The sequence below is a fragment of the Bos indicus x Bos taurus genome, chromosome 24 (genome assembly GCF_003369695.1).
Source record: "Bos indicus x Bos taurus breed Angus x Brahman F1 hybrid chromosome 24, Bos_hybrid_MaternalHap_v2.0, whole genome shotgun sequence".
NCBI classification, from domain to species: domain Eukaryota; kingdom Metazoa; phylum Chordata; class Mammalia; order Artiodactyla; family Bovidae; genus Bos; species Bos indicus x Bos taurus.
This window is the reverse complement of record NC_040099.1, coordinates 42,557,745-42,578,062: the sequence shown is the minus strand read 5'-3', so window position 1 is coordinate 42,578,062 and position 20,318 is coordinate 42,557,745. Positions and strand designations below refer to the sequence as shown.

General features: G+C 44.2%; 1 protein-coding gene across 3 annotated transcripts in view; it reads left to right on the top strand.

Moving 5' to 3' along the window:
- Positions 1-20,318, top strand: part of PIEZO2 (piezo type mechanosensitive ion channel component 2) — a 251,309-nt gene that overhangs the window by 35,958 nt on the left and 195,033 nt on the right. For all 3 annotated transcript variants that reach the window (XM_027525524.1, XM_027525522.1, XM_027525523.1), the window contains exon 2: positions 3,621-3,716. In XM_027525524.1, coding sequence (XP_027381325.1) covers positions 3,621-3,716 — 96 coding nt within the window. The remainder of the gene's footprint in view (positions 1-3,620; positions 3,717-20,318) is intronic.

Below are 20,318 nucleotides of genomic sequence, written 5' to 3'. Positions count from 1 at the left end.
TTTGAAGGAAGCACTTGGAACCAGACCTCTGCTGGATGTGGAGGTCGGAGATACAGGAAGAGGGAAGAGAGGGATCTTGTCCTGTCTGTTAGCTGTCCTAAAGCATCACCACGTGACATTTATAAGTTTCACCAGATGGGAAACACAGGAGTGTGTCCTGGGGGAAAGAATTTTACACAGACGGACAATGAATAAGGTGACTTGGCAGTCTTTCCTGTCTCTCGTTTCTTTGATGGTTTTGCTTCCTTAGGAAAAATCTGCAATTGTTGGGCTTTTTTTTCTGCTGCATTGTAAATACTTTGCAGCTGTTTCTCTTGTCTTTACTGTTTTCTATAAAAATCACCATGGTTTTGAGAGGACATCCTTTTAAAAGTCATTGATGGCTTCAGAGAGCAGAAGGAAAATTATTGAAAGTATAAACACAAAAAGAAGTTCTAGAATCACTGACCTGACAGCACTGTTTTGTCTCTTGGTAGTGAGGTTGCTTATTCTGAATAATGTGTATCTACTGGTCTGGCAAGTTAAAATAAACAAAGCATTTTGAGGCCGTTAAGGAGTATTTAGAATGTACTTAGTTGAGATGGAGGTTCTAAACATTTAAGCTCAGTCCTCTTGCAGGCGATTCATGGTGGGGGCCTCTTTGGCCTTGCTGAAGGGTGTGGAGGAGGAGAGGACACATTCTTGCTAAAAATTCAGCTCTGAGGGCACTTATTTTTAGTAAAGTCTGAGATTATTACCTTCAATTATTATGGAAGTTAGAGTGTGCATAAATCTCTTTGTGATCATATAATACATTGTAAACTAGTACACCTGCATTGCAACACAAGTATTTTTTATAAATGTTATGCGGCCATCTTAAAAATTTCACATTTGCAAGAGATTTTCTCCCTTCTATACTGATTAAACTCTAAGTTGTCAAAGTGACATCTATGTTTTCTCCTACTTAGAGAGTTTTTCCTGAACTATCTGTTTTCACCTTTAGAAAATGAAATTTGTTAATGAGACCAGTCCAGTTGTCTATAGTTCAAATGACTGTACTAATGTTGATAATGCTCTTTACTTGATAACTTGTTATCATGCAGTTTCTAATTGTGATCTCTCTAAGCCTGGCAAGGTCTTTTTTGGGGAAAATTCCTGTTGTCATTCTTTGAGGGAACTTTCTACATAATTTTGGATAGTTGAAACCAGGTAGAAATAGTGGGAAAGAGTGCATTCTTAGCTAGAGTGAAGAATTTTTTTTCCCCTAGAACTGTATTGTAAAAACTTGTAGTGTCCACAGTAAATCCCTGAGGCAGAGGACAGGGTTCCATATGCCTGCGTGCCCCCTGAGAGGTGTGGGTACTGGCATCTGATAACTTTTTACAAAGGCAGGGGGTGTGCTCCGTGATTCCAGGTCGTGGACCACGACAACATCACACTGGGTAAGAGAGAGTTGCTGTTTACCTTCTGAGGCTTTTCTAGCTTGAGTGTGCCTTGCTGACAAGTTCAAAGGCATATTTTGCCCGTAAGCTCAGGTGACTCCTGGGTGGCAACTTCACACATAAAATAAAGCAGAAAATTCAGCAATTAGGCCACTGTCATTAGTCAAACTGGATAATTTAAGACAAAAATAAACGAAGGTGGATTTTTAGAAGTGGTTTGATTTTTTTAAATGAAAGTTTGGGTATTAGTCATCTGTTGCTGCATACAAATTACCCAAACATTTGGCAGCTTAAAGCAACAAACCCTGCTGCAGAGTTTCTGGGAGTGGGGAATCCAGGAAGTTTCAGCAGGCGCCTCCGGCTTAGGCTCTCATGGGCTGCAGTCAAGGTTGGTCAGGATGCAGTCGAGGTTGGTCAGGGCAGTCAAGGTCAGTCAGGGTGCAGCCTGTGAGGCCCTCTTCCAGGCTCACCCATCTCCTCCTTTTCTGGTGCAGGCTGGCTGCTGGCTGGAGACCTCGGCTCCTTCCTTTGGGGCCTCTCCTTGGGGAAACTTGCAACCCAGTGGCTGGCTCCCCTCAGGGACCAGGGGTACCCAGGATAGAGGCCCCCAAGAGGGATCCTGGTACTTTCACTGTCTCTGGTCACTCGGAGCCCCAGGTCCAGCCCACTCATGGGAGCAGGGGGTCACATATTGTATGGATGTGAGAGTTGGACCATAAAGAAAGCTAAGTGTCAAAGAATTGATACTTTTGAACTGTGTTATTAGAGAAGACTCTTGAGAGTCCCTTGGATTGCAAGGAGGTCAAACCAGTCAATCCTAAAGGAAATCCATCTTGAATATTCATTGGAAGGATTGATGCTGAAGCTCCAATAGTTTGGCTACCTGATGTGAAGAACTGACTCGCTGGAAAAGACCCTGATGCTAGGAAAGATTGAAGGCAGGAGGAGAAGGGGCCAACAGAGGATAAGATGGTTGGATGGCATCACTGACTCTATGGACATGAGTTTGATCAAACTCCGGGAGTTGGTGATGGACAGGGAGGCCTGGTGTGCTACAGTCCATGGGTTCTCAAAGAATTGGACACGACTGAGCAATTGAACTGACTACCCTCCTTGGGTTGTCCCTGCATCTCTTTAAGTGTTTGGGACTTTGCGATAAATAATGGGAGCTAAAGGCTCTGCCCTGAGAACCCAGGAGTGGGCTCATTTCTCCCTCTTCAGAGTTAGTGTTTGGGAATGCCCTCAGTGTACACATTTCCAGTGTGAACGATTTGATACCTCACAGAACAAGGTTATATAAAACCAAAACAGTTACAAGCATCCTGTGGAAGCAAGGTTCTGGCCCCCTGAGGCCCTGATGGTTTCCTGGGGACGAGTCAGACAGGTGAGGATGCGGAGTGGAGGCTGCCAGACTTCCTGATGGAGACGCAGAAGTGGGACGAGCTCACAGGCTCCAGCCTCAGCTCGGCTGTGCTTTCTACTCCTGCTGCTTTGTCATGTGTAGAGAGAATAAAAACAGAATCTGTGCAAGGAGAGTGGTGAGAGTGAGAGGTAATGCACAGATAAGGCTTGATGTGGGGCAATGCTGGTGTGAGCTGACACTAACATGAACTCATGTGCCCCAGGCGTGTGTCTCCAGTGTAATCTGCCTGAAATGTCTTCTTATACACGTGGTCAGGGACTAGTGATGTTAGCTCCACATTCTCTCTGATGAACGTTCATCCCCACACTTCTTCATCCTGTGAATCTGTTCAACGGGCCAGTGAGTGAGTGGGTCCCTGAGCCTGGGGGCCCGTTCTTGTCAGACAGATTTCCTTAGATAACTGGGGTCGAGCCCAGCCACAGAGCATTTGACAGACTTTCTTCTCTCGTTTTTCCCTTCAGTCTCACCTCTCCTACTACCCATAGCCTCCTCTGAACACCTCACATATTCACAGCCCATCGCCCTGAGTCTCTGAGGCACTTTTCATCTGTGACAGGTTTCGTGCCTGTCACAGGGGTGCTGGTGTTGCCTCCTGGTTAGGTGATGGGAGCACTGTCATTCCCCGATTCTCACCACACTCCGTGTGATGATGGGCACAGACAGATGCAGCTGTGTTTTCTTTCTTATGGAAGATGTGCTGTGGTCATGCAGCCGCCAGACGCCGCGATGCCCGAGGCCACTGTCACCATCACTAATGCCCTCTTCTTTCCCCGCAGCCTGCGCCTTCCGGTACAACGGGCTCTCCTTCGTCTACCTCATCTACCTCCTGCTCATCCCCCTGTTCTCGGAACCAACTAAAGCTACCATGCAAGGTAAGAGCCCCTGGCTCTCTGCTCCAGGGCGGGGCGCATCTGGGGGTCCCTGGGGTGTTGCTATCGGAAGGGAGAATGCCGGTCCAGTGGGGAGCTGGGGCACTTGGTGGTGATGAGTTTCTATCACTCGCAGTTGTTTTTCCCACACATATTCCCCAGCAGGCCTGCGTTTGTAGGTTTACAGAGGGTCTGGAAGGTTCTGGAACTCAATGTGTGGTCATGAAAATGAAGTGAATCTGCAGGTTCTCTGTGCTGGGAGTAGGCGGTGGGAAGTGCAGCTAGGACATGAGCAGGAGGCCTGGGGAGGAAGCCGGCGGTTGCGACGGCTTCACACGTCAGCTGGATCTGTCGTGTGTGCCTCAGTCAGGTACAGAAAGACACAGATTCCAGTGCTAGTTTTTCAAGTGTGCGATTGCAAACCTGTAGCTCCTTCCCCAGTGCTCTCCAGGAACCTGAAGGCATAGAGAGAAACAGTGACTCTTTCTTGAGGCTCCGACGAGGAAGCTGGTCTGATTTGAAGTTCTTCACAAAGAGAGAAATTAAACTGCACTGAGCTAATCGAATTAATTGTTTTTTTGAAACGATGCCGTTACAAGAAATCAGGACTGTGCCCTATGTCTTAGGTGAGAATGATGGCCCTGTGTTTATAGCAAAGGACAGGAAGTCGGGCTTGACATGGGAATGGCCGTGGCTCCACGGTGCCAGCTCACAGTGCTGACTTCTCAGGAAAAGCAGTAAAGTCCTGGTGTAAACAGAGTAGTAAATCATGACTGTCTTTCCTGTTCTCCCCCCGACTGTTAAATTGATTGTTCATCCTGATGGTTAGGACTGCAGATGCACTGTTGGTTTTCTTGCCTTAGGAAGAATTTAAGTAATAGCTCTTTTAATTTGCTTAAATCTTAATACACACAGTGAAAAAGGGCTAGAGAGATGTGAGTCTAAACAAATCCTTATCAGACCAAAAATATGTTGTTTACGAGACCCCGCCCACCCAAGCCGCCTTCCTAGAGTCCAACATAAACAAAGACATTTAAACAGCTTAGCTTCTGGCCTCGTAACCAAGATGGCAACACACGGGCAACTCCTACCTCATGGCTGGGAGCTCATGTATTAAAGAAAGAAGGTTTCACCTTTAGAATTAAGTGCTTTAGAAATGAGTACCTGTTTGTCCTCAATTAAATGATCTGTTGCTTTTCTGTCAGGGTGTCCCCTTATTTTATCTGGAACCAGGTCATGGGGTTTCCTTGTCACACTCAGTGATGACGCCTGGCTTTGCTTCTTCCCAAGTGACCCAGTCCTGCTCTGCCCAGGGCCTCCGTCTCTGTGGGGGTGGGCATGTGTAACGTGGCCCATCATCTCTGCCCGAGCACAGAGAGGGTGACTCAGTCAGGAAACACACAGGTGAAGGATGAGATCAGACACGCAGGGCAGTTTCTGTGTATGGGAAGAAATGTCTGAATCCCCAAAGTGTCACAGGCCAGAACACAGACAGCATCGTGTGCACAGGTGTCTGCCTACCCGCTCCACACACCCCACCCACCTGGGGCTGAGGGACCAGCAGCTCAGAGGGAGCCTGCAGGCATCTTTCCAGCTGGTACCTGGGGACAGGGCTTGAGGTTGTGTGTCCTGTCCTCCCATCCTTCCTGTCTTTCAGCGCCAAGGGGCATGGCCGAGACTCACAACCTTATCTATTTGCTGTGTCTGGAATCGCACAGGGACTGGAGGGAGGGAGGCCCCATGTGGTCTTTATGAACTCACAGGACTCACATTCTGGCAGTTCTAATTCTGTGATTGGAGGGACCCAGCCCAGGCGTTTCTAGTGGAGCTGTGGTCCAAGGTTCAAGTCACATGGTCCAGGAAGATGCCTGTGTGGCATCCACACAGACGGTGGTAGACCTGGTGGACCTGGAAGGGTGATGCTGTGTGGCTTTGCAGAAGTCTTGGGGTCACACACATTTCTCACAGATGGGTAGGAAGGTCCAGTGTCATCTGGGAGAGAACTCTAGGGAATCTGCTTTGCCTGCCGTTCAGGGCCTCTGCTGCACAGATGCACACACACGCACATGCTCACATGTGCATGCACAAACACATACACACTTCTACACACATGCACATGCCCCCACATGGACACACGCACACACACACTCCTGCACACACACACACAGGTGGGCATGCACAATCAGGGCTCAGAGGATGGGAACTTTTAGTAAGTCAGTGTGCAGATTGCTTCTCCCTTCTTTCTCCTTGGATTTCTCAGCAGGAGTCAGATGTCAGTATAGTTCAGGCTCAGGGTGGTCTCAGTGAAGCCCTCTCCTTGGGCTGGGAATCTCCATCCTCCCAACTCTATTGGCTCCTCAGACATTCTCCTTGTCCCCCGTCCACTCAGGTCTCCCCAGAGGCTGAGCCAGAGCCCATTTTAGTGCAGTTAGTTATGGAGTCCCTCCTTATGCACCACCTTGAAGATGGCAAAGGTTTTGCTCTTTTGTTCGCGACTGTGTTTCCAGGACCGGGGACAGCGCCTGGTGTCTAGCCGTCCATTCATCAATATTTACAGAATGAATGAATGAGTGCATTTGTTTTCAGAGTCTAGAGTTCTTGGCATCTAGGAACCCAGGCCTTGTCCTCTGCTTCCCTCGGCCTCCACGAGAGCAAACGTTGCAGGACAGTTGATCACTCACACCTGTCTCTCCTCTGGAGACAGAAGCTTGGGTGTGGGGTAATAGGTCCTGGGAGTTTGCTACTTTAGATTTACTGGGGATCAGAAGATTATGAATAATTGAAGAAATCAGAATGTTGTATGCTTTCCTTACAACGTTAAGGATTTTATTGAAGCCTAAGATACTGAAGAAAGGCCAGGAAATCTTCGCTTGCTGTTTGCTTAGCAATGGGCTTTGCATTTAAATTGAGACATCACTCCATTAAATAGGAACTAATATGTAGTTAACTTCAGGTGGCCCAAATATTCCAAGTTGATGAGACATTAAGTTCTTCAACTAGACGTGTATGTATTAAGTTCCCTATGCCTATGCATAATGCATATCCTCATTGTGGTGGAACAGTTGGTATTTTGTTTGGATGGAACGTAGGGGGTAAAAGTCCGTATACTGTGTGTACTCAGCACACACTGACTAATGATAACATGACTGTTATTTTGAAGGATAATGTTATTACTTTGAATATCAGAGTGAGCTAGATTTAGAAATCTCAATCTCATAGCTAGTCCTAACCTCAAGATATTTCCTAGCGCTCTTTAAATATCAGCTAAGAATTGTGTGATATCCAGGCTTTCTTGTTAACAAGCCCAGGACACACAGGTACTATGTAGGTGGTCATGCTCTTAACCCTTGTGTTGTCTGACCCATGCCCAGGACAGAACACTGTTCTCAGTATTACAAGCACAAGGGGAAGCCTAATCACTGAGTAAATACTTGTTGGCTGATAGAGTACCAGGCCCTGGGCACAACGGTCTGGAGAGATGATACGGGTTTGTTGAAAGGAGACATTTTAATTTGCTTCAGTGCAGATTGATGACATGTGGATATTATATAGAAAATACATCTTATTGAGTGTGACTGTTTATTTCTTTCAACAAATGTTAATTGAAAGACTGCCCTTCACCAAACACTATGTTTGAGTTTGTGGAGAGTAACAATGAGAAGAAAGCATGGTTCTTCACTGTCATGGTCTCCCAAGCACGCTGGCTCTTGTGTGTTTCCTTGAAGGGTAGCTCTGTCAAAGAAGCTATCTTTGGAAGCCATGGACTTATTCCAGTGATGCTGTCATTTTTTTAAACCAATCTCAGATTAATCCTCTGCAGTCTCCTTTGGACTTTGCCTTAAGTAGCTTCAATGGTGAGCTTCCCAGGTGGCTCAGTAGTAAAGAATCTGCCTGCCATTGCAGGAGTCATGGGCTCAATCCCTGGGTTGGGAAGCTCCCCTGGAGGAGAGCATGGCAACCCACTCCAGTATTCCTGCCTGGGAAATTCCACAGACTGAGGAGCCTGGCAGGCTACAGCCCATAGGCACACAGAGGTGGATACAACTGAAGTGACTTAACATACATGCATGCAGGCTCCATGGTGGCAAGTCACTGCCCTTTTAAGGTGGGTCTGATGTGATAGTATTTGGAGTCAACTTTGATGGGGAAAAAACTGGAGATGAATTAGTTATATCAATTTTAGAAAAGAAAAAAAGACAAAACCCAGAGTATTGAGTGTAAAACAGTGTCTGAAGGTCAAGCCTCATGATCATTGAGGAGGTTTAAGATTAATTGGATGATACACCTGAGTGACAAAAAAATGGAACATCTTTCTGTGATGGGTTCATGTGGATGCACGGATGTATGAGACTAAGACGTTGGGCAAAGTGAGATGGGGGAACCAGAAGGCAGCATCCTGAAGGAAGTACTGATTAGCTCAATCTACCTGAAGTCTTGACCACAGCCATCTGGCTGCGCCTACCTGGCCCAGACCAGAGAGTCGGGTGGAGTATCTTCAGAGGCCTAGGGACTGAGGGTGCTAAGAGCAGGTCAGTTTCCTACGTGTCGGGAGCTGCAGTGAGTGCTCCCTACACACGACCTCATTTAATTAGAGGATGGAAAGTGATTGATTGAAATGGCAGGAACCCCCCTCCACTCTGGAATGGAAAAACCCACTGGGTTATAAATCCACTCAACCAGCTAGGAACCTGCATGGTAAGGGGCTGGTATGACTGCACTCTCCTTCTGCCATGGAGGTTGGTGAGCCTCAGTCACTTTTAGGACAGTCTAGACTCCTGACCAGTTCCCGTCCCACCTCACCAGCCTTTCCATCCATCAGGGAGCGCTTCCGCCGTAAGGCTGGGACTCACTGTCTGGTTCCACGCACCTGATCATACTTTCTTAGATTTTGGTTCTGTAGATGTTCAAAGTCCCGAGTCTTTTTTGGTTGATTTCAACAGAGAGTTTTATTTATATCCTTGCATGCAAGGACAGCTCTTACTTTATCAGTAAAGTGTCCGGGGTCTGGGGTGAGAGCCACAATCTGGTGTGGGGTGTGGACTTTGCTGTAAATCGCTTCTGTCTCCTTGCTCAGTCCTGCCAGCATCTTGTCTTAGTTCTTGTGCCCTCCTGCAGGCTGGGAAGGGTAAGAAAGGTCTTCTCCATCCTTTTTTTTTGTGGTAGGGAGAGTCATTTACTTATTGGGGGCTGTTTGAGAAGGACTTCTCCAAATGTCAAGACTACAGTGCTTTTTGGGCAATACTAGTCATTGACCTGCAGTGAAGATATCTTAGAAGCATCATCATTTAATCAGTTCACAGGTGACATGTTGTGTCTCTTTCTCACACACACACATGCACACACACACACATGCACACACAAACATGCTGAAGGACCAGAGACAAGGGTAGTCTACGGTGGGTAATTATTTCTAACTGCAAAGCTGTTGTTTGGTTCAGGGACCCTCAGTCATCGGAAGCCTTCTCTGAGATTGAACGACTCATAGGTGGGAACAGAGCCCTGGGGGTGGAGGGGAGGGAAGGGCTTTGGGTACCTGGGTGGGTCTTCCTAGGTCTCTCTGTTCAGTCACGGAAGCCGGGTCCTTCTGAAGCAGGTGAAGCTCACATGAGGGTCCCGGCATGGCTGAGGCACTCAGGTTGCCAAAGGAAACCAAAGGGACCAAACTTTCAGGATATGCCCTCCAAATATTATTCAACATGTGGTTTTTGTGGAGAAGATTTTCTCCCTTTGTTAAAGGGGTGGGTTTCTAAAATTTTTTTTCCTACATAACTTTTTTGTATTTTTTTGAGCAAGGTAACAATTTCCCTGCTGTGTTTGCTTATGTTAACAATGATTCAGAAGTCATTAAAAAGGTCTTTCTCTCGTAATTTGGCTCTCTTTCAACATTTGGGAGGAAGATAGCGTTAGAACGCGGGTGGTCAAAGAGAGGCTTCACTGTGCTTTGAGGACAAAGGCGAGCAATTTAGCAGGTCGGGTTCATTTCCGTAAACTGTTGACAAAGTTATTCGAAAATAATAAGAAAAAATATTTTATTCTCTTCAGCTCTGAACGGAGTCCTAGTTTAAGAGGAAATTGTAATCATCATAGGATAGTGTGTGTGTGTGTGTGTGTGTGAAGTAATCACCAGAAGGCCTCACCCTCATGTGACCCAGGAAACACTTTACCAGAGTCACTGAAGGCTCCTGAGAAAAGAAAAATGATGTTGCATTTGCCGATGTGAAGAGGCAGAGCGGTCTGTAACTTGTAAAGCTGTGTTTAGACATCAGAGAGGAAATAGTAGCAGATATTTTAAACTGCTGGCATCTGGTTTTTGTTAAAAACACTGTTACTCTTTATACCATTAAGCTTATTATTACTGTGGTTTATTATGTCATCATAAAGCAAAAGGCAAGGAAATATTTAATTGAGCAAATTATTTGGGGGTAAGTGCTTTATTATCAATATCAGCGCAACCAAACAGAATGCTACCAAAATGATGAGATGATTGCTTCTTGAATTTTTGAATAAATTAATGGTAAGATGTTTAGGTTATTTTATCTGTTCTTTTTTGGGGGGTGGTTATTTTGAATTTGGCAAAGAGCATTCAGTGACACAGAACTTTCAGGCACACATATAATTCTCATCTCAGGAAACACGGGGTCATATTATTGTATGAGTCAGGAGATGTTCTCAGAAGTCCTGAACTTTGCATTTTATTTGGCTGTGGTCAACCAAATCTGCAGTGTGACCTCACCTGTGATTTAGGTGCTGTTCATCATGACAAGGTCGGGGGTGGGTGAGGGGCCTGAACTGGATGTCAGTTTGCTGATTCAAGCTGGAAATGACTTTCTTGTTTATTCGCTTGATGGACACACACTGCTGCCCTGTACCAGTGCTGTCCTGGGCATTTGGACACTGAGAAATGGCACAGCGTGTACATTAACAGCACATTCCTGGGCAGCAGGTTCCTTCAGTTCCCAGGGTCCTGGTTCTTCCCCCCCATGTTGAGTCCATATGCTGGTCCTGGACAGAGCACTAAGTCATCTGCTGTGGAGTCAAGTTCATGGATACCATGTCCCGTGCTTGTGCTAAATAAATGGTTAAAGAGCTCAGAGGAGGAGGTCATCCCTTTTACTTGAAAAATGTATCTTCCCTTCGAAAAGGTTCAGCTGATTTGATTTGCTTCTCTGTGTATCTGGAGTCCATTTGCTTCAGTTTTGAAGCTGATTTACTTCACAGTCTGGACGAGACTAATTTTTGATGGATTGACTTGTTAGAGTCTAGGCTTGGCTTTGCGTATATCCATTTCTCTTAACAGACCCACGTATGTTTGCAGATTCATACAAAACAACCCTTTCAGATGAAGACTTACATTTAAGTTTCAAACAGTGCTAATTGCTAATTGGAAGAACCACTAGGTAACACATGCAGGGCTTGTGTCTGCCAGGCGGCTCCCCCAAGCTTTCTACACCTCATTTAGTCCTCCCAACACCCCATGAAATAGGAATCCATACTATTTATGTTTTACAGAAAAGGAAGCTGAGAAACACACAGAGGTTCATGAATAATTCCTGAAATGAACATTAAAAAAAAAATTGATCCAATAAGTGAAAGCTTCTAAAATAAATAATTCAGTTACCAACCCAGGCATTTCCCACATTCTACTGGTTTTATTATAAAATTAATACAGAGTGAAAATAAATGGAGAGATTTTTTCATATAATCCAGCTGCCTTGTGACAATGTAAGTGGATGGTTATAGTACTGCAAACACCATTTAGGATATTTTCTCAGCATTAAGCAGAGAAGAGGATCCCAAAGATATTTTTTTCTGAATACTTAAAAGTTATTCATTTATCATGTGTTGACTAAAAGACCATTCACATTTCTTTATCTCATTCTATAGATTATGTTGTGTATAGACATCTAAGAGAGGGTCACTAAAGGCTGATCATCTAAGAGCCTCTGACACAGGGTCCTGGCCAAGAGAGTGTGTGAAGCCTGAATTCTGACCCCTGTTTTGCTGACCAAGAAAAAAAAATATACTCCAGTACAGGATCGAGTGCTTCTGGAGGAAGGGGTCCCATGGGGGAGGCAGCAGCAGTGGTCCTGCAGGGAAAAAGAGAGCACAGAAAAGGCATGTTTTACAGCAACACACAGGCTCCTGAAGATGAGTCCCATTTGTTTACTCAACACAATCCCGTCAACTCCCCTCCTAACCCCCCAGCATCCTTGAGATGAGCCCTGAGTGACCACCAGGCAGTGGTTAGCCTGTAAGTTCCTGCTTCGTCTCCCCAGAGAGACCTGGCCACCCCGAGGCCACAGAGATCCATCACCGCTTCATCTCAGTGGAGACACAGAGGCAAGTGGTGGAAGGGCTAATGGCCAGGCCGGGTCTGGACAGCAGAGCGATGGGCACCATAGCCGCGGGACCAGGTCTTCCGGTCCCAGATGCCATACCGCTCTGTTTTCCTGTGTTTCTCAATTACTTGCTTGCAGACTGTGCAATAGGTGAGGATTAATCATCTCTTTGCTGCCAGGCTCATTCAACAGCCAGCTTATTGGAAAGGCATGATTGTGCATGCTGGCTGTGCTGGCTGTTTGTTTATGAAGGTGAGAGTGAAGCAAACACTTGTCCATCAGAGGAGCTGACAGTGTGATGGGGGCTGGTGGGCTGCGTCTGTCTGTAGATGGCAGGGACTGCTCTGTCGTTCAGCCAGATGCTGCTCATCAAATATTCAGCAGCCAGGGCGTTTACAAAGGCCTGTCGTGGGCCCACGCACAAGCCAAAGGGAGCCAGAGGCCAGGCTTCTGGACGTGGGGCTGGGCTTGGATTTTTGTTTGGAAATGAGACACTGGCTTGTTGCATTGAAGGAGAGGGGTGGGGGGTAGTTATCTGGGGAATTAAACATATTTGTGGTCCAGAATTTTGCTGTTGTTTGGACTCTGTGTAATGCTCCGACAAGAGTCTGAATTAACAAGTCCCCTGTATTAATTCTCGGGACCACCTGTCGCAGGAAGATAGACCTATGCTGAGTGGGGGTCCAGATAAAGTGTTGATTCATTCATTCATTCATTCAGTCATCTGACAATTATTGATGAGGCATTTACTCTTTATAAATAACATGTTAGAACCAGCGATACCACAGAGAACAAAAGTAAACATAGCTCCAAAATCCAGAAATTTACTCTCCAGTTGGTAATACAAAAGGATGTTTAATTTTTTAAAATAGGTTGATCCTTATCATTGGCAGGTTCTGTGTTTGTTAATTCGTCTACCTGCTAAAATTCATTTGTGACCCCCAAGTGACGCTCACAGCGCTTTCATGGTCATTGTTGGACCTTGAGGAGTGGCAGGAAATTGGAGTTACCAGCCGTGCATGTGCGGCTGAGGAAGGTCAAGACCAGGTCTCCTTTTGGGTTCCGCTCAGACTGTGAACAGGACACTAGTTAGTGCCCCATAGACCACGCTTTTGTACTTTGTGTTGGTGATATTGCTGCTTAAAATGTCCTCAAGGGCACGGCACTTCCTGAGCTCAGGGACGTTGGACATATGATTATGCAACCCCACTCCTGGACATATATTTGGAGAAAACTCTATTTGGAAAGATACACGCACCCCGGTGTTCATAGCAGCCCTGTTTACGGTAGCCAGGACATGGAAGCAACCATAATGTCCGTTGACTGATGAATAGATAAAGAAAATGTGGTATGTATACATCGTGTAATATTACTCAGCCATAAAAAACAATGAAATAATGCCATTTTCAGCAACATGGATGGACCTGGAGATTACTATACTAAGTGAAGTAAGTCAGACAAAGATAAATATCATATAATATCACTTATGTGTAGAATTGAAAGAAATGATACAAATGAACTTATTTATAAAACAAAAAAAGACTCACAGACATGGAAAAAAAAACTATGCTTACCACAGGGAAAGGGGATCAGGGAGGGATGAATTAGGAGTTTGGGATTAGAAGATAAAAACTGCTATATATAAAACAGATGAACAACAAAGACCTACTGTATAGCACAGAGAAATCTATTTAATATCTTGTGATACCTATAATAGAAAATAATCTGAAAATAATATATATCGATATTTATATTGATACATATCTGAATTCAGTTTTTTAAAATGAAACAAAAAGGAGGCTGGGATGTGCCTTGTGGGTGAAATACATTTATCAGAGAGACTACATTCAAGCAGGAGTCACAGTGCTGTTGGCCGTGAGTTCAATGTTGATGAATCTGCAATAGGTATTGAATAAGGTGTCTCTAAACAGGTTACATATTGATCGGTTGATGAAAATGTTATAACCAGAGGCTTCCAGGATCCTACTGTGTTTCCCCAAGGACCAGTGGTCAGTATTATCCACTCAGTGTTCAAGGCATCATCACTGAGCATCACTGCCGCAAGCAACAAGAGTTGTGTGTGTGTGTGTGTGTGTGTGTGTGTGTGCGTGCTCAGTCACACAGTTGTGTCCAACTCTTTGCATCCCCATGGACTGTAGCCTACCAGTCTCCTCTGTCCATAGGATTTCCCAGGCAAGAATACTGGAGTGTGTTGCCATTTCCTACTCCAGGGGATCTTTCAACCCAGGGATCGAACCTGTGTCTCTTGCATCTCCTCCACTGGCAAGCGGATTCTTTACCACTAGTGCCACTTGGGACGCCCTGATGAAAGTTAAATGTATATGTTTTGCACTGGAATGTGGGGCTCAGGGTTGACCTGAATGAACACCCATTAGGACTCTCAGGGGCGATGGTTACAGGATGCCCAGCAATGCCTTCCTCCTTAAGGACCGAGTCTCTCCTGGAGAGAACATAGATGTGTGAACAGTCACCATCTGCCAGGAGCTCAGAACATGGCCCCACTACCAGGACAGTGGGACCTGGTTGGAATGAGGAGGAGACACTCTTTCTGCTCAGTTTCAGGTTATAACTTTTTAAAAATTAATTTTTATTAGAGTATAGTTGCTTTACAGTGTTGTATTAGTTTCTATTGTATGGCAAAGTGGATCAGCTGTATGTATGCATATAGCCCCTCTTTTTTGGATTTCCTTCACATTTCGGGGACCTCAGAACACTGGGTAGAGTTCCCTGTGCTACAGGCAATTTATAATTTTTGATGGGGCTGAATTTTGCAAAAAGTGTCAATATAGATGTTGAGTGCGGAGATGTTACTGTGTCAAGAATTACCTGAAGATGTAACAAGTAGATGAGTTCCTTATAGGCTGTTTTACTCAGTTCTCTAGATTTTAGAATAGTTATATATTTTTAAGTGGTATTAAAGCAACTCAGTAATATGTACTGTTTCTCACGTTAAGAAGATCCATACAATTCACGGAGCAGGAAAATGAACAAATTTAGTCTAAACACAAAAAAACCACAGATGCGGGCAAATAATGTGGTAAAATAAACAATGACGAACATGAGATTTCCTCCAGTTCCAACTATTTAGTTTAAAAATCCACTGACCTTTAGCAACAATTAGAGTGAGTGTCTGGGTCTCAGGAGGGCTTCTGTGTGCTATTCGCTCTGAAATCGCGTCTTTGTTCCTCCGTGGGTCGAGGGCCATGAGGCCCAGTCACCCCACCTCTAATCTGTGTGGGCCTCTCAGCTCCTGCACTTGGTCGGCTTGTTCTTTCTCCTCCATCTTGGAGCCTCGGGATTGAATTTGAGGAGCGTGTGAATTGTACCTAATCTCCAAGTGCCCATATGTGTCTGTACCTCACCATTCAGGTTCTCCCAGGCCAATCACCCCAGAGGATTGGGGTCAGTGATTAGAGCAGTTTAACTGAAGATAAACCATTCAGGGATTCAGTTTTCCCACCTGCCATGGACCATCCAAATGCCAACAGCAGACTCCTCCTCCCCCATTGTCACGTCTTCAGAAGACACCCCAGGTTCTGGGCTGTGTGATGCGGTCCAGTCCATCTAGAGAAGGTTCTGTTTCCACCAGAGGGAGCCGCTTTGTCCAAAATAGTTACAACTGTGGCATTTCAGGCCCTTTAAGGCAGTTCCCACTAACCCCACTTACTTGGCCTCATTGATACTGTTTTTCCTGTAAAAAAAAAAAAAAAAAAAAAGTAATCTTAAGTAATCATTTATTGTGAGTACTATTTGAATTTAAGTTATGAAAAACAAACATTTTGGGGAAAGGAGAATGAGAGAATCCAATCAAACATCCTAGAAAAGAAAGTAGCCCTAAGTGCAAGAACTTAATGATGAAACTAAAACACAATTTTCACCTCCACAATGAGGTTTATTTGAGGGGTAGAGCTCCGAGGGTAGAAGAAAACATTTCAGAAAGGGAAGTACTCTATCCTAAGTATAAAGTTAGGAAGTAATCTATATAAGCACATAGGTAACGGTAGACAATGCATTTTCTATATAAACAATGCGGTCCTGAGCATCTCAATGTTCCAGGTCAAGTCCTCTCAAGCTCTCACTCAGGAATGGCAGCAAAACTTCCAGGGAAGTAACTAAATTAATGACACCACAGACATGAGACACGGTCATCTCATTAATAGCGGTGATGATGGTTACCTTCTCACTGTATTCTCAGGATACCTATCATCTCTGAAGTCTTCACTGGAGATTTTCTAAGTTAGGACTCAGGGTACAAAGAAATGTAAATAAGTCAACGTCTTTAAATTCAAGGAGTTTCCCATCTAATTCTGAGATTATACTTGGAAATTAAGAGTCAATGGATAAGTGTAACATCATGTCAATAATATGATGAATATTATGATGGATAAGTGTGAGATCATGTCAATAATATGATAAATATGATGAATAACAGCACAAGTAGCTAAAGTTTGAGTTGTTAGTCGCTCAGTTGTGTCCTACTCTTTGCAACCCCATGGACTTTGGCCTGCTAGGCTCCTCTGTCCATGGAATTTACGGGCAAGAATACTGGAGTGGGTAGCCATTCCCTTTTCCAGGGGATCTTCCTGACCCACTGATTGAACCCAGGTATCCTGCACTGTAGGCAGATTCCTAACTGTCTGAGCCACCAGGATATAAATGATATATAAATGTATGTTATATATTCTGCAACTAAAGAGGATGGGAGGGCAGTTCCTGAAAGCTCTGATTTTACTTGGGTGTCATTGATTTGTAGTCTGCTTTTCAGACAGTGTTTGGCCAACAGCGCTGTGTGTTTTGCGATGTCTTCTGAAATGTGCAAGCAAAGCCACGCCATCTGGGTGGGATGAACACGTGATTCTCCAGGCGGCAGTTTATCTGAGGCTGTTGGATTTGTGAGGCTCTCTGTTAAAGGGTCTGAGTCTGTGCGTCTTGAGGGGAGGGGTTGGGAGGGTTAATGCAATTGTATTTCCTGTTTGTAGTAAAGCGTCAGGAAGAGATATCCTTAGGGGATCTTAACATATCAAGTACTTTAGCTGGTTTTTGCTAAGTTTTGATCCTGAGGGTGGTGATGGAGTGGAGAAGAAAGTGTGTGTGTTTGCATGTGTGGGAGTGTGTTAGGGTGCATTTTCAATAGATCCAAAGTCAGAAGGGGGTTATTTATGTCCAGGAGAGGAGAAGAAGGGACAGAATGAGTTAGGAGAACTCAGAACATTCGCCTGAATGTTTGCAAGGAGTGAAGTACTATAACATAAAGCCAGATTGTGGGACATCACAGAAACTTCTCCAAAGCAGCCTGTGTTTTCAAGAAGTCTGTTAAAATGATGTCTCTACCCTATCCTGGAACTTGGCACTGCTTTTTTCCCCTTCTGCCTATAGAAAGCTTCATTTGTGGGAAGAAGTCCAGTCAGTGCCTGGCTGTTACGTTCTGCAGAGCGTGTGTTTCCGCCACCTAATCCGTGCCCAGCAGCCCGGCCCCTGTGCCTGTGTGCAGACCGTGCTTGGTGCTTCATGACTCTCAGTGTCCAAGGGCATTTCCTTCCCACTTCCTTTCTTTCTCTTCTTAACTTCCCTCCTCCATTCTTTTCATCTTCACTGTGAAATCCTGCAGACAGTGTGAGTCTTGTGAGGACTAATTTTGTGAATCAGTTGTGCTTTAGGCAGTGCCCCCCTAGGCCTGGTATTTTGTGTAAGAACTCACTTATCCATCCACTTCTGGTCAAGTCTGCAGTGGTGGTCATGATCCTTACTGTCTTCTCTATTATCGTCAAGAAATGGAAAAAAAATTGAAAAATTAATCATTGCCCTTTATAATTTCTTTTTTAATTTACTTTTTATTTTATACTGGAGCATAGTTGATTAACAGTGTCAGTGTTAGATTCAGGTGTACAGCAGATTGATTCAGTTATACATATACACTTATCCATTTTTTTTGTCAGATTCTTTTCCCTGTATAGGTTATTACAGAATATTGAGCAGAGTTCCCTGTGCTACACAGGAGGTCCTTGTTCACTATATATTTTATATATAGTAGCTTGCATTTGTTGGAGAAGGAAATGGCAACCCACTCCAGAATTCTTGCCTGGATAATCCCAGGGACAGGGGAGCCTGGTGGGCTGCCATCTATGGGATCGCACAGAGTTGGACACGACTGAAGCGACTTAGCAGCAGCAGCAGCAGCAGCAGCTTGCATTTCTTAACCCCAGTCTCCCAATCTATCCCCCCCGCCAACCTTTCCCTTTTGGTAGCCATGTTTTTGAAGTCTGTAATTTCTAAAAGCATCATATGTGATCTAATTTGTCTGTCTCAACTGTACCTAAGGGTTGCATGGAGCTCATTTCTTTTGTATTACATTTTACAAATGGAGAAATTGAAGCTGCACAATTCATCTAAAGTACCACCAATAAGAAGTGGCAGAGCCAACAGAGGCACCCATGTTTTGGGTTCTGATTCCGGATACTTCCTTAACTACCGTGTTGCTAAGTAACCACAGTGCCATGCCCCCTCCCCCATAGGTGCAGTCCAGTCCTCATGCAGGAGGTTTTCATTCAGGGAACCGCATCCCAGAGCTCATTCATGGGTGTTGAAAATGGTGGAGGAAACGGCGAAATGGGATTGGGCCTAAACTTTTGGAATGGATGAAGAGTCTGAAATCAGGGCCCTGGCTTACACTTGCCAGGGGTATACTTACCTTTTAATTTCCTGTCATTAAATAAGTTTGAGTTAAAAATCAGGGAAAGAAAATACACCTTAGACATAATACTGCCAGCTCAGCGGTTTGAAGGCTTGTGGTTCTTCTCTGCAAGTATTTTACATTATCCAAATATAACATGATGAATTCTATGTGAATAAGTGGTATGGTTTTTATGGCTATGCTGCTTTATAGTAAATCTGGAGAAGAAAGTTATACAGAAGCTAACATGCCAAGGACCTCTTACCGTATTTGAGCTGATGAAAACTAAGTGTGATGCTGTCTGTCGTATTTTTACTTCTCACCCAGATTTATTTATTTATGTATTTTTCAAACTGAAGTTTAGTTGATTTACAGCATTCTGGGTGTACAGGAGGCATATATATGTATGGGCTTTACTGGTGGCTCAGACAGTAAAGAATCTGTCTGTACTGTGGGAGACCTGGGTTCGATCCCTGGGCTGGGAAGATTCCCTGGAGAAGGGAATGGCAAGCCACTCCAGTGTTCTTGCCTAGAAAATTCCATGGACAGAGGAACCTGCTGGGCGACAGTCCCTGGGGTTGCAAAGAGTTGGACATGATTGAGTGATCAAAGCCACTACCACCACGCATCATGATATATATGTATGATATTATATATTCAGATTCTTTTTCATTATAGATTATTACAGGATATTGAATATAGTTCCCTGTGCTAAACAGTAGGTTCTTGTTTATCTATTTTATATATAGTAGTGTGTTTCTATTAATCCTAAATTCCTGATTTATTCCCTCTTCCCTTTCCGCCTTGGTAACCATTAGTTTGTTTTCTGTGTCTGTGAGTTTGTTTTATAAATTAGTTCATTTGTATCATTTTTTTTTTAGATTCCTCATAGAGGTGATATCATATGATGTTTGTCTCTTTCTTTTTGACTTACTTCATTTAGTATGATAACCTCTAAGTCCATCCATGTTGCTGCAACTGGCATTATTTCATTTTTATTAAATGCCTGGATAATATTCCATTGTGTATATGTATCACGTCATCTTTATCCATTCATCTGTCAATGGACATTCAGATTGTCTATCATCTTGGCTAATGTAATTTTTTGAATATTGTGCATGTGTTTTTTTGAATTTTAGTTTTCATCGTTTCCAGACACATGCCCAGGAGTGGGGTTGTTAGATCATATGATAGCTGTATTTTGAATTTTTAAGGAACCTATATACTGTTCTCCATAGTTGTTGCACCAATTTACATTCCCACTAACAGTGTAGGAGGGTTCCCTTCTCTCCACATTCTCTCCAACATTTATTATTTGCAGGCTTTTGGATGATGGCCATTCTGGTGGGAGTGAGGTGATACCTCATTGTAATTTTGATTTGCATTTCTCTAATAATTAGCAACATCAAGCATTTTTCATATGCCTGTTGTCTGGCTGTCTTCTTTGGAGAAATGTCTGTTTAGGTCATCTGCCCATATTTTGATTGTTTTTGTAATATTGAGCTGTATGAGCTGTTTTTATATTTTGGAAATTAATTTTATTGTTACTTTCTCCCAACTTATTCCATAGGGCAA